Source organism: Arachis ipaensis, chromosome B6 (assembly GCF_059453495.1).
Source record: "Arachis ipaensis isolate K30076 ecotype BB chromosome B6, ASM5945349v1, whole genome shotgun sequence".
In the NCBI taxonomy this organism is placed as follows: domain Eukaryota; kingdom Viridiplantae; phylum Streptophyta; class Magnoliopsida; order Fabales; family Fabaceae; genus Arachis; species Arachis ipaensis.
The window spans coordinates 29244787-29259492 of record NC_142441.1 but is presented as its reverse complement, the minus strand read 5'-3'; the positions used below and the strand labels follow the sequence as shown (position 1 = coordinate 29259492).

Genomic DNA, 14706 nt, shown 5'->3' with positions numbered 1-14706 from the left:
TTTAGGGACTAACACTCCTCCTCAAGGTGCAATTCGAACTCTATCCCTCTTGATAAGCTCGAATTCTCTTCTATCTACCTCCTCCTTCTATTCTTCTTTTCCTCTGACACCTCAAGAAATCTCTATACTGTGACATAGAGGATTCCCTACTTTCTTGTTCTCTTCTCTTTCATATGAGCAGGAACAAAGATAAAGGCATACTTGTTCAAGCTGATCCTGAACCTAAAAGGACCTTGAAGAGAAAGCTAAGAGAAGCTAAAGAACAGCTCTCTTTAGAGGGCCTAACAGAGCTTTTCAAGGAAGAAGAAACCATGGCAGCCGAAAACAACAATGTCAACAATGCAAGGAAGGTGCTTGGTGACTTTACTGCACCTACTCCCGACTTCTATGGGAGAAGCATCTCAATCCCTACCATTGGAGCAAACAACTTTGAGCTTAAGCCTCAAAAATTAAGCAAACTTAGAGTAGAAGTCCAAACCTTCAGACAGAAGGAAGGTGAATCCCTCTATGAAGCTTGGGAAAGATACAAGCAATTGATCAGAAGGTGCCCTTCTGACATACTTTCAGAATGGAGCATCATAGGTATTTTCTATGATGGTCTGTCTGAACTATCCAAGATGTCATTGGATAGCTCTGCTGGAGGATCTCTTCATCTGAAGAAGACGCCTGCAGAAGCTCAGGAACTCATTGAAATGGTTGCAAATAACCAATTCATGTACACTTCTGAAAGGAATCCTGTGAATAATGGGACAACTCAGAAGAAGGGAGTGCTTGAGATTGATACTCTGAATGCCATATTGGCTCAGAATAAAATATTGACCCAACAAGTCAATATGATTTCTCAGAGTCTGTCTGGAATGCAAGCAGCAACAGACAGTACTAAGGAAGCTTCCTCTAAAGAAGAAGCTTATGATCCTGAGAACCCAGCAATGGAAGAGGTGAATTACATGGGAGAACCCTATGGAAACACCTATAATCCTTCATGGAGAAATCATCTAAATCTCTCATGGAAGGATCAACAGAGACCTCAACAAGGTTTCAACAACAATAATGGTGGAAGAAACAGGTTTAGCAATAGCAAACCTTTTCCATCATCTTCTCAACAACAGACAGAGAATTCTAAGCAAAGCCACTCTGACTTAGCAACTATTGTCTCTGATCTAATCAAAACCACTCAAAGTTTCCTCCATTAGAAATTTGGAGGCACAAGTGGGTCAGCTGAGTAAAAAAATTACTGAACTCCCTCCTAGTACTCTCCCAAGCAATACAGAAGAAAATCCAAAAAGAGAGTGCAAGGCCATAACCACAACCCACACGGCCGAACCTGGAGAGGAGGAAGAGGCAGTGATCTCCACTGAGGAAGACCTCAATGGACGTCCACTGGCCTCCATGGAGTTCTCTGATGAGGAACCATGGGAATCTGAGGCTCACACAAAGACCATAGAGATTCCATTGAATTTACTTCTGCCATTCATGAGCTCTGATGAGTATTCTTCCTCTAAAGAGGATGAAGATGCTACTGAAGAGCAAGTTTCTAAGTACCTTGGAGCAATCATGAAGCTAAATGCCAAATTGTTTGGTAATGAGACTTGGGAGGATGAACCTCCATTGCTCATCAAAGAACTGGATGACTTGACTAGGCAGAGAATACCTCTGAAGAGACAAGACCATGGGAAATTCTTAATCCCTTGTACCATAAGCACCATGACCTTTGAGAAGGCTCTGTGTGACCTAGGGTCAAGCATAAACCTCATGCCTCTCTCTGTAATGGAGAAGCTAGGGATCATTGAGGTACAAGCTGCAAGAATCTCACTGGAGATGGCAGACAATTCAAAGAAATAAGCTTATGGACTTGTAGAGGATGTCTTGGTAAATGTTGAAGGCCACTACATCCCTGCTGATTTCAAAATCCTAGAGACTGGGAAGTGTATGGATGAATCCATCATCCTTGGCAGACCCTTCCTAGCCACAGCAAAAGCTATGATTGATGTTGACAGAGGAGAATTGATCATTCAAGTGGATGAAGACTCCCTTGTGTTCAAAGCTCAAGGATATTCCTCTGTCACCATGGAGAGGAAGCATGAAGAGCTTCTCTCAATACAGAGTCAAACAGAGCCCCCACAGTCAATCTCTAAGTTTGGTGTTGGAAGGCCACAACCAAACTTTAAGTTTGGTGTTGAACCCCCACATTCAAACTCTAAGTTTGGTGTTGGGAGGTTCCAACATTGCTCTGAACATCTGTGAGGCTCCATGAGAGCCCACTATCAAGCTATTGACATTAAAGAAGCGCTTGTTGGGAGGCAACCCAATTTTTACTTATCTATGTTAAATTTCTATTTTCTTTTGTTATTTTATGTTTTCTGTAGGTTGATGATCATGAGAAGTCACAAAAATAATTGAGAAAGAAAAAACAGAAGGAAAAACAGAATGAAAAGCAGAACACCCTGGAGGAGAAACTTACTGGCGTTTAAACACCAGTAAGGGTAGCAGAATGGGCGTTAAACGCCCAGTCTGGCACCATTCTGGGCGTTTAACGCCAGAAATGGGCACCAGACTGGCGTTTAATGCCAGGAATGGGCAAGAAGCTGGCGTTAAACGCCAGAAATGGGCAGCAGCCTGGCGTTTAATGCCAGGATTGGCAGCAAGGGGCGTTTTACACGCCACATGGTGCAGGCATGAGAAATTCTTGACACCTCAGGATCTGTGGATCCCACAGGATCCCCACCTACCCCACCTCTCTCTCTCTCTCTTCTTCACCCATTCACTAATCACCTCAATACCTCTTCCCCAAAAACCCCTCACCTATCAAATCCCACCATTCTCTTCACCACTCACATCCATCCTTCATAAAACCTCACCTACCTCACCATTCAAATTCAAACCACTTTCCCTCCCAAACCCACCCTATATGGCTGAACCCAAAACCCCCTCTCCATTCCTATATAAACCCATCTTCACTCCTTCATTTTCACACAACATACACACCCCCTATCCCCCTTAGCCGACACACATAGCCCCCTCCATCTCCTCTATTTCTTCTTCTTCTACTCTCTTCTTTCTTCTTTTGCTCGAGGACGAGCAACCTTCTAAGTTTGGTATGGTAAAAGCTAAAGATTTTTGTTTTTCCATAACCATTTATGGCACCAAAGGCCGGAGAAACCTCTAGAAAGAGGAAAGGAAAGGCAAAAGCTTCCACCTCCGAGTCATGGGAGATGGAGAGATTCCTCTCAAGGGTGCATCAAGACCACTTCTATGAAGTTGTGGCCAAGAAGAAGGTGATCCCCGAGGTCCCTTTTAAGCTCAAAAAGGGCGAATATCCGGAGATCCGACATTAGATCCGAAGAAGAGGTTGGGAAGTTCTCACCAACCCCATTCAACAAGTCGGAATCTTAATGGTTCAAGAGTTCTATGCCAATGCATGGATCACCAAGAACCATGATCAAAGTGTGAACCTGGACCCCAAGAATTGGCTTACAATGGTCCGAGGGAAATACTTGGATTTTAGTCCGGAAAAAGTAAGGTTGGCATTCAACTTGCTCATGACGCAAGGAGATGTACACCCCTACACTGGAAGGGTCAACTTTGATCAAAGGTTGGACCAAGTCCTCATAGACATTTGTGAAGAGGGCGCTCAATGGAAGAGAGATTCAAGAGGGAAGCCGGTTCAACTAAGAAGGCATGACCTCAAGCCCGTGGCTAGGGGATGGTTGGAGTTCATCCAACGCTCAATCATTCCTACTAGCAACCGGTCTGAAGTTACTATAGACCGGGCTATCATGATTCATAGCATCATGATTAGAGAGAAAGTAGAAGTTCATGAGGTTATATCCCAAGAACTCTACAAGGTGGCGGACAAGTCCTCCACTGTGACAAGGTTAGCCTTCCCTCATCTCATTTGTCACCTCTGTAATTCAGCTGGAATTGGCATAGAGAAAGACATCCTCATTGATGAGGACAAGCCTATCACTAAGAAAAGGATGGAGCAAACAAGAGATCCCACTCATGGACAAGAGCATGAGGAATTTCCTTATCATGAAATCCCTGAGATGCCTCAAGGGATGCAATTTCCTCCACAAAACTATTGGGAGCAAATCAACACCTCCCTAGGAGAATTAAGTTCCAACATGGGACAACTAAGGGTGGAGCACCAAGAGCATTCCATCCTCCTCCATAAAATTAGAGAAGACCAAAGAACCATGAGAGAGGAGCAACAAAGGCAAGGAAGAGATATTGAGGAGCTCAAGCACTCCATAAGATCTTCAAGAGGAAGAACAAGCCGCCATCACTAAGGTGGACCCGTTCTTTAATTTCCTTGTTCTTTATTTTCCTGTTTTTCGAATTTTTATGCTTATGTTTATTTATGTTTGTGTCTTTATTACATGATCATTAGTGTCAAAGTGTCTATGCCTTAAAGCTATGAAAATGAATCCATTACCTTTCTTAAAATGAAAAATGTTTTTAATTGAAAAAGAAAAAGAAGTGCATGAATTTCAAATTTTAAAACAGTTTAATTATTTTGATGTGGTGGCAATACTTTTGTCTTTCTGAATGAATGCTTGAACAGTGCATATTTTTTAATTTGATTGTTTATGAATGTTAAAATTGTTGGCTCTTGAAAGAATGATGGGAAAAGGAGAAATGTTATTTGATAATCTGAAAAATTATAAAATTGATTCTTGAAGCAAGAAAAAGCAGTGAAAAGCTTGCAGAAAAAAAAAGAGAGAAAAGAAAAAGAAAAAAAAAGAAAAGCAAGCAGAAAAAGCCAATACCCCTTTAAACCAAAAGGCAAGGGTGATAAAAAGGATCCAGGGCTTTGAGCATCAGTGGATAGGAGGGCCACAGGAATAAAATCCTGGCCTAAGCGGCTAAACCAAGCTGTCCCTAACCATGTGCTTGTGGCGTGAAGGTGTCAAGTGAAAACTTGAGACTGAGAGGTTAAAGTCGAGGTCCAAAGCAAAAAGAAGAGTGTGCTTAAGAACCCTGGACACCTCTAATTGGGGACTCTAGCAAAGCTGAGTCACAATCTGAAAAGGTTCACCCAGTTATGTGTCTGTGGCATTTATGTATCCGGTGGTAATACTGGAAAACAAAGTGTTTTGGGCCACGGCCAAGACTCATAAAGTAGCTGTGTTCAAGAATCAACATACTTAACTAGGAGAATCAATAACACTATCTGGATTCTGAGTTCCTATAGATGCCAATCATTCTGAACTTCAAGGAATAAAGTGAGATGCCAAAACTGTTCAGAAGCAAAGAGCTAAAAGCCCCGCTCATCTAATTAATACTGATCTTCATAGATGTTTTTGGAATTCATTGTATATTCTCTTCTTTTTATCCTATTTGATTTTCAGTTGCTTGGGGACAAGCAACAATTTAAGTTTGGTGTTGTGATGAGCGGATAATTTATACGCTTTTTGGCATTATTTTTAGTATATTTTTAGTATATTTTAATTAGTTTTTATTATATTTTTATTAGTTTTTAAATAAAAATCACTCTTCTGGACTTTACTATGATTTTGTGTGTTTTTCTGTAATTTCAGGTATTTTCTGGCTAAAATTGAGGGACCTGAGCAAAAATCTGATTCAGAGGCTGAAAAAGACTACAGATGCTGTTGGATTCTGACCTTCCTGCACTCAAAGTGGATTTTCTGGAGCTACAGAAGCCCAATTGGCACGCTCTTAATTGCGTTGGAAAGTAGACATCATGGGCTTTCCAGAAATATATAATAGTCCATACTTTACTCGAGATTTGATGGCCCAAACAGGCGTTCCAAGTCAGCTCAAGAATTCTGGCGTTTAACTCCCAAACTGGCACAAAAGCTGGAGTTAAACGCCCAAACTGGCACAAAAACTGGCGTTTAACTCCAAGAAAAGTCTCTACACATGGAAGCTTCATGCTTAGCCCAAGCACACACCAAGTGGGCCCGGAAGAAGATTTCTGCATTAATTACTTATTTCTGTAAACCCTAGGCTACTAGTTCTCTATAAATAGGACCTTTTGCTATTGTATTTTCATACTTGGATAGACCTTTTCACGTTTGGGGGCTGGCCTCACGACCATCCCTAGACCTTGTTCTTATGTATTTTCAACGGTAGAGTTTCTACACACCATAGATTAAGGTGTGGAGCTCTGCTGTTCTTCATGAATTAATACAAAGAACTATTGTTTTTCTATTCAACTCAAGTCTATTTCTTCTCCAAGATATTCATTCGTTCTTCAACTTGATGAATGTGATGATCCGTGACACTCATCATCATTCTCACCTATGAACATGTGCCTGACAAGCACCTCTGTTCTACTAGCAATGGCTTGAATGCGTATCTCTTGGATTTCTAATCTCAGATTGGAACCTTCGTGGTATAGGCTAGAATTATTGGCGGCCATTCCTGAGATCCGGAACGTCTAAACCTTGTCTATGGTATTCTGAGTAGGATCTGGGAAGGGATGACTGTGACGAGCTTCAAACTCGCGATTGTGGGGCGTGTGACAGACGCAAAAGGATCAATGGATCCTATTCCGACATGATCGAGAACCGACAGATGATTAGCCGTGCGGTGACAGCGCATTTGGAACGTTTTCACTGAGAGGACGGGAAGTAGCCATTGACAACGGTGATGCCCAACATAAAGCTTGCCATGGAAAGGAGTATGAATGATTGGAAGAAGGCAATAGGAAAGCAGAGGTTCAGGAGGAACAAAGCATCTTCATACGCTTATCTGAAATTCCAACCAAAGAATTACATAAGTATCTCTATCTTTATTTTAGGTTTTATTCATCTTTTAATTATCAATTCTCCATCACCATCTGAATTCGCCTGACTGAGATTTACAAGGTGACCATAGCTTGCTTCAAGCCGACAGTCTCCGTGGGATCGACCCTTACTCACGTAAGGTATTACTTGGACGACCCAGTGCACTTGCTGGTTAGTTGTGCGGAATTGTGACAAAGTGTGATTCACGTTTGAGAGCTCCAATTCTATTGGCGCCATTGTTGATGATCACAATTTTGTGCACCACTTAACCAATTCTCCTGCTACCTTTTGTACCTTGATGAATGAGATCTTTTCTCCTTATATTGATTGGTTTGTAGTGGTCTACTGGGATGACATTGTTGTCTGTAGCAATGCCTTGGAGGAACATGTAAAATACTTATGAACCGTGTTCAAGATCATACGAGAGAATAACCTATATGTAAAGAAGGAAGAGTGTTCCTTTGCAAGGGACGAAGTCCACTTCTTGGGACACATCATTAAAGATGAAACTTTCTGCATGGATCAAGAAAAGGTGAAAGCTATCAAAGAGTGGGAGCCGCCAAACAAGGTATTTGAATTGAGGTCATTCCTTGGGTTGACTAATTACTATCAAAGGTTTATCAAGGGATACTCCGCCAAGACTGCATCATTAACTGATCTTCTGAAGAAGAATCACTCTTGAAAATGGTCAAAGGAGTGTCAAAAAGCCTTTGATAAGTTAAAGGCTGCTATCACAGAAGGACCAGTACTAGCACTGCCTGACTACTCAAAAGTGTTTGAAGTCCACACTGATGCTTCTGACTACGCTATTGGAGGGGTTCTGATGCAAGAAGGACATCCTATTGCCTTTGAGAGTCGCAAGTTGAATGATACAGAGAGGCGATACCCTGTCCAAGAGAAGGAGATGACTACGGTGGTGCATTGTCTGAGAAATTGGTGTCACTACTTGCTTGGTTCACACTTCATCGTCAAACAAATAATGTGGCTACAAGCTACTTCTAAACTCAGAAGAAGTTAAGCCCCAAACAAGCTAGGTGGAAACATTTCTTAGCTGAATTTGATTTCAAATTTGAATACAAGCCTGGCAAGACTAATGTGGTAGTAGATGCGCTGAGCCATAAGGCTGAGTTAGCAGCCATTTCCATGGTCGAAGGAGATATTTTGCATACTATCAAGGAAGGGTTGCATCATGATCCATTAGACAAGAAATTGGTGAAATTGGCTAGAGAAGGTAAGACTAAACAATTTTGGCTAGAAGACAACCTTCTCTACACCTAAGGCTGAAGATTATACGTCCCTAAGTGGAAAAATTTAAGGAGAAAGCTAGTGAAGGAATGACACGACACTAGATGGGCTGGTCATCAAGGCCAACGAAGGACCTTGACACTTATTGAATCTTCCTATTATTGGCCTCAAATGAGGGATGAAGTTAAGAGTTATGTGAAGACTTGTTTTGTGTGCCAACAAGATAAGATTGAAAACAAGACACCAAGTGGATTGTTGGAACCTCTGCCACCGCCAGAGCGACCGTGAAAAAATGTGTCTTTAGATTTCATCTCTGCCTTACCAAAGTCCGAGGGGTTTGGATCTATTCTTATGGTAGTGGATCAATTTTCGAAGTATGCTACCTTTATACCTGTCCCTATTGACTGCATTGTAGAGGAAGTAACACGACTATTCTTCAAGAATGTGGTGAAGTGCTGGGGATTGCCTAAGAGTATCATTAGTGATCTAGATCCACGCTTCACAGGACGACTATGGATAGAGTTGTTCAAACTCCTTGGGTCGGAGCTTCATTTCTCAACAAGCTTCCATCCTCAAACCGATGGGCAAACTGAGAGAGTGAATATCTTACTCGAGTATTACTTGAGACATTTTGTAAGCGCTAATCAGAAGGATTGGACAAAACTTCTAGATATTGCTCAATTTTCATACAATCTGCAAAGGAGCGAGTCCACAGGAAAGAGTCCATTCGAGATTGTGACCGGACAACAGCCGCTTACACTACACTCTCTTTCTTCCTCTTACTCAGGGAAGAGCCCTGGAGCTTATCATATGATTAATTCATGGGAAGAACAAGCAGATGTCTCTCGTTCTTACCTCGACAAAGTTGCAAAGAGGATGAAGAAATGGGCAGATAAGAAGATGAGGCATGCAAGCTATCAAGTGGGAGACAAGGTAATGATTAAACTTCTTTCACAACAATTCAAAGCCTTTCGCAATGTTCATAAGGGCTTAATCCGCAAATACGAAGGGCCATTTGAGATCATTGGACGTGTTGGGGAGGTTGCTTACAAAGTACAACTCCCTCCCTCTATGAAGATCCACCCAGTCTTCCATGTGAGTATGCTTAAACCATATCATGAAGAGCAAGATGAATCGAGTAAAGGTGACTCGAGTCGTGCTCCACTTGTGGTAATTAGATCCTTTGATAAAGAAATTGAAGAGACCTTAGCTAATCGCGTTGTGCGACAAAGAGGAGTACCACCAAGTATCCAATACTTGATCAAGTGGGAAGGACTCCCGATAACCGAAGCTAGCTGGAAAGCTCGTGAAAATCTGTGGCAATTCCAAGAACACTTAGAGCGCTATCATGAACAAAACGCGATGAGGACGTCTGCGCATTAGGTGGGGGAGAATGTCAAGGTAAATTTTAGAAGGTTAGATTTAACGGTGTTTGTATAGTTTTCTGGAGTGTTTGAGAGTGTTTTAGATGGTTTTGGAATGTTCTAAAATATCCTAAAAGGTCTCGGAATACCCTAGAAGGTTCTAGAAGACTCTAGAAGGTCATAGAGTAATCTAGAAGAGTGTGGATGTATATAGAAGTATGAATAGTGGTATTGAATAATCTAGAAATATTTACAGAATGAGGTAGGATAGATATTTGTAGTGAATGTTCCAGATGATCAATCTAGACCGTTGATCAGATTTAATCCTAACCATCCATTGAGGAGGTAGATGGCTATAAATAAGGGTGAGAGTTAGAGTTTGGGAGTGTGAGTCATTTGTAACAAACACTTGAATAATAAAGTATTTTTTCCACCAAAGCTTCCTTTCTCTTGTGTTCTTAGCTTTCTTGCTAAATACTGAGGATTAGGCTGACTTGGTTTTAACTCAAGTGGTTGAGTAAGTACAAATGCCAATATGGTAGCGTTGGTTTAGGTCATATTCTATTTTATTTGTTTGAATCATTTTCCTATTTTTCTCCTAGCTAACTTCGTTTACATATATGTTCTCTAATTAGAATAAACGAATAGTGGCATGACACTAGAGAAATGCATTTTCTATTGGGTCTTGTTTCGTGATTGTTCACAGTGTAGAACTTTTGTACTTAGGGGTGCAAATACATACAAGTGCTTCAGAAGCTAGATCCTTTTGATTAATTTTGCAATCACTCCATGGAAAATAGATGTTGATCGGGCCATGCTGATTGTTGAATGCACAGTTTTTTTATGTCATGTTAAACTTGTACAAAAGCTTTAGACTATTTAAACAAAGCTGGTGCAACCTACAATATCCAAGCTTCTCTCAAGCGTAATGCCTCGAAGAAAGTTCCAAGTAGAAAAAGGTAGACTTCATATAGATGTTAGATGACATCAATGTGTATTTGGAGCTCCTCAGAAAAGAATGAATTTTAGCGGCAACAGATTCGCATAATTAATTTCCCAAACCCAACATAGGGAAGATCTACCATTCACACCAATGAGTAGTTAATTCTAAAATAATAATACAAGCACTAATGACTTAGTCATTGACAAAATTAAATTTCCAAGTCTAATTTGTGCCTCTGAGCTCTCCATTAACCACAGCAAGCAGATTTTTGGGTGGCCTGAGCAGCCCCTGATCCTTGATCTGCTTGGTTAATCTTGATTGTCTGGGGCTGCATAGATCAAAATGAAAATTTATGAGGAAAAATGAAGAGATGTGTTTAATAACAAGACTAAATGCAACCATGAAGTCTCCTATTTAATCAAATAGATGAGAATAAGAACGATTTGATTTGAGAATGGTCACAAGGTAACCCACAATAACTAGTAAAAAAAGTTCAAAACAAAACCTCAGATTTTGAGTCTGTATCTGCAAGTCTTTGTTTGATGTCCCGAGCTATCGAAAAGAAAACCTCCTCCACATTCAAATTAGTTTTTGCACTCTGTACAAGCATACTCTTAGTGTTACTAGATCAAGGATAATGGAAATTCAATTAGAGTAGTGAGTGCCACTTACAGTCTCAAAGAACTTGATGCCATATTCATCTGCAAGAGCTTGACCCTTAGAAGTAGGCACAGCCTAAGAAAAATATTATTGGGCATCATGAAAAGCACAGAAATCCATATATAGAAAGGGGTGCATGCACACCCAAAAAATGGCAAGGGTAGAGTGACAGCAAGCAAGGACATACCCGTTTGCTTTCATCCATATCAGCCTTGTTACCCACCAGTATCTTGTTCACATTGTCAGAAGCGTGCTGCTCAATGTTACGAATCCAATTCCTGATATCTGGACACAAGATGAAATGAGTCTAACTATCACGAGAAAAGAACTTAAAACCCATTGCAAGTTGTCAAGTTGAAGAATTGGGTTAAGTGAAAATAATAGGGCATTCCACTAAGGCATAAAGAGACCTTGAAAGTATGGGAATTTTTTTGTGTGTGCACGTGTAAGGGGAGGAGGGGGTATTAGTGCTCCTGAACTCTCCAATCACAATGACTACCTTTGGCCTTTTGTGGTGCAGTTCTCCCAGCCAGACTTTGTATCTATAAGTATCAAAACCTTCTACCATATCTATCAGCTCTCAGACAAAATCAAGCAGCAGAGATGGTGATGCCAGCATTGCGATGTTCACCAAGACTAGTCAAGGGGGCTAGTGCATGGCCAGCTCACAAGGCTATTGGGGATGCATTGCATGCCATAGTTGGGATCCAATTGCATTGCATGAGACTTGAGTTTGGCATCGGAAGCATGGGATTCAGCTAAGTTTAAATGGCTTAAGGCTCTCCAATCACAACAACTAGCATTTATAGTGTGATTCTCTCGAGGTTTGGATAAAAAACACACATACTTGAGGAGATGTAGTATGTGGGGTAAATAACAAAAGATGCATGACAGTTAACTTAAAACTAAAAGCCTAGAGTCAGGAAAATTACTGTTAAAAGATGACTCATCTGTGACATCATACACAAGCAGAATACCCATAGCTCCACGATAATAGGCTGTAAAAGAAGGATAAATACTTGTGAGAGAAGCTTAACAATTTACATGTTTGAAATGGTAACAGAATTGGTAAACCTGAAAGATAAAGCAATATCATACAATATACTAGTATATTCATAGTTTTTTTAAAAGAAAAAAAAGTTATAGGAGTTTATCTTGAATCTTGATTAAACATGCAAGACAAACAGTGGGGACAATGACGATTGACACCTATATATATTAACGCCCATAACTTTCCAAGGACATTGCTGGAGACAATCTGGAAACCACGGTCTAATAAAAAGCGCTTCATCCAAATGAAACCAGCAATTTCAGAAAGAACTTAAGACCACCAAATCATGTCTATTGAATATTGATCATCATTTAACATACACTTAAATAGAATGACAACATTTAAATTTCTGCAACTGAACCAGGTCAAAAGCTGACTAGCTTTTTGAAATGATTAAGCAAACTTGAGAAGACTGGGAAATCTATCGTACTCGTCAGTCATCAGTAATATCAATATCCAAGATAATACAATTCCTCTAGACATCTGGCTTATTCTGTCACCTATCTGTTTTACATTTCTCCCATCCCCCACACAGAAGGTAGCTTCTCAGAAGAAGCGTCTCATGTTTTTAATAAATTGTGTTTTGACTCTGCGAATTTCAAAAGTAAAGGGCTATAAGCCTCTAAATAATTAACAATATCACAAGGGTTTAGGCAGAAAATTGATAATAAATATTGTTCAGGACATGAAAAAAAATCAAATTTACAACTCAGATTTACTGTCCAGTTTGGAAGAACAAAACGGACAAAAATGTAGGCACATACATTATTTAATAGCAACATCATGGAAACTAACAAGTAAACATTATATATAGAAAATTTGAAGACTGATAAAGTTTGCACTAAATAATCTAAACTTCTAGATCTAGTTATGCTAATGAAACAAAAAGAAAACTGTGAATTTGATATACTAACCAGTTGTAATAGTTCTAAATCGCTCTTGACCAGCTGTATCCCATATTTGCAATTTGATTCGCTTGCCATCAAGCTCTATAGTCCTTATTTTGAAATCAATGCTAAAGAAAAATAACCAGTGCTAGTAAGATCAGAGTCATCTAAGCATTACAGGCTCTTAAATTAGGAACTTGGACCATACATTTTTAGTTAGCAACTTCAATTGGATATGTTAGAACTTAAATGATAGTTAGGCCGGTTGGAATTTCCCGTCTTTGTTAGCTCAATAACCTGAGTTCTGAGAGCTATATATAGTCACTAATTAGAGCAGTTCATCATCAATAAGATATAATAAACTAACAGAATCACCCACCAGCCTAACTACCATCTAACAAACAGGATGCCGCAGAACTTAGTAGCTGTTACTAAATCTGAAAATATATAGAGACCAAAAAAGAGCAGGTGAAAAGTAAATGGGATGAAGCAAGAAAAACCTACCCAATGGTAGTGATAAAACTAGTTGTAAAAGACCCATCCGAGAAACGCAATAGAAGGCAACTTTTACCAACACCTGCCAATGTGAATATGAAATGAGACCCAAGTACACCGTACAACATGAATCCCCAAACATGAATAAAAAACAAATTAAACATGAATCTCCAATAGCATCACCAATGATAACTACCATTGCCAATCTAGCAAAGCCTAAACACAACCATATTGTGCAACTACCAGTTAGTTCAATTTCAATGCCTAACAGATACTGCATCCATTAATCACTGAAGCTAAATAAGAGCACGAATAAAATTAGAGAGTACAGTCGTGATTCAATTTACAAAGCTCCAAGTCTTGCAAGGGTTACATACTAGCATACAAAATGCGTGGCAAGCCAGAAGCAATAAGAAAAACCCTAAGATCTTCGCATTCCCTTTCACCAAATAAGTAGAGAAAATGAAAAATCAGAAAACATAGCTAATGGCGCAGCAAATATACAAATCAATAGGTGAAATCGGCATAGAAATCTTACCGCTGTCGCCGATGAGGAGAAGCTTTATTAGGTAATCGTAATCGGCGCGAGCTCTAGCCGGTGGAGCAGCCATGGAAACCGAACAACACCGATGCTTCCTTTGAGCTACGCCTGACTGAATTAAACCCGCTTTAATTAATTAATCGCAATTTATAACATAAATAAGATAAAAAAAAAAAAAGGAAGTGAATTAAAAAGAGGGGGGAAAATGGAAATACCGAAAGTAAAGCACGAAGGTTGAGTCTGAGATCTAAAATGGGCAGGAGAGAGAGAGAGAGAGAGAGGATGAGGAGGGAAAGCGTGAAGGGGTGTGTGTATGTGTGTGTTTGCGTGTACTTTCGTTAGCAGTTGTCGGGAGCGTTGAATTGGAAGAAATTAAGAAAAGAAAAGGAAAGGCTAAACGGCACACTGTCACTGTGACTCAACTCAATTATTAGCCCTTTGATTCCTCCATCTCAATTTGTCGTTATTCACGTTGAGTCCATCATGTACCATAACTGAAAACTGATAGATACACCAAATTAACTAATCTATTTATTTCGTGTCAAAAGTTAAAACTTAAAATGTATTAATTCCAAAAAAATTTATATAATTGTTCGTTTTAAATATTTATTAATTTTTTAATAATATATTTAATTTAATTGTGATATTAGCCTATTAGGTAAATATTAAATACACGTTTTAATATTTAAAATAATTTTATCTATAATATCTTGTTAAGTTTAACTACAAGTTATTTAGGGTAAAAAACGTATTTAAGCCAAGGAAAGA

The 14706-nt window shown here is 39.6% G+C and overlaps 2 protein-coding genes and 1 non-coding gene across 4 annotated transcripts; 1 reads left to right on the top strand and 2 right to left on the bottom strand.

Moving 5' to 3' along the window:
• Positions 1 to 455: 455 nt before the first annotated feature.
• On the bottom strand, positions 456 to 564 carry LOC148555003 (small nucleolar RNA R71). Its single transcript, XR_015887513.1, has one exon. It is a non-coding gene; the product is annotated as a small nucleolar RNA R71 (small nucleolar RNA).
• Positions 565 to 7269: 6705 nt separating this feature from the next.
• On the top strand, positions 7270 to 9380 carry LOC107646734 (uncharacterized). Its single transcript, XM_088490575.1, has 5 exons — positions 7270 to 7320; positions 7447 to 7668; positions 7833 to 7983; positions 8413 to 8732; positions 8985 to 9380. Exons 1-5 carry the CDS (start codon positions 7270 to 7272, stop codon positions 9378 to 9380), a joined length of 1140 nt encoding a protein of 379 aa, XP_088346701.1.
• A 931-nt stretch (positions 9381 to 10311) lies between these two features.
• On the bottom strand, positions 10312 to 14444 carry LOC107648216 (ras-related protein RABE1a). 2 transcript variants are annotated; one of them, XM_016352183.3, is made up of 9 exons: positions 14154 to 14444; positions 13936 to 14046; positions 13407 to 13479; positions 12930 to 13030; positions 11897 to 11962; positions 11152 to 11249; positions 10977 to 11039; positions 10810 to 10902; positions 10312 to 10632 (listed from the first exon to the last, which is right to left on the bottom strand). In XM_016352183.3, the coding sequence occupies exons 2-9, from the start codon at positions 14006 to 14008 to the stop codon at positions 10552 to 10554; spliced, it is 648 nt and encodes a 215-aa protein (XP_016207669.1). In that variant the 5' UTR covers positions 14009 to 14046; positions 14154 to 14444; the 3' UTR covers positions 10312 to 10551. The 2 variants fall into 2 exon arrangements, with proteins under 2 accessions (XP_016207669.1, XP_016207668.1); XM_016352182.3 differs by having other exon boundaries at positions 13936 to 14050; positions 14154 to 14340.
• Between the last annotated feature and the right edge of the window lie 262 nt (positions 14445 to 14706).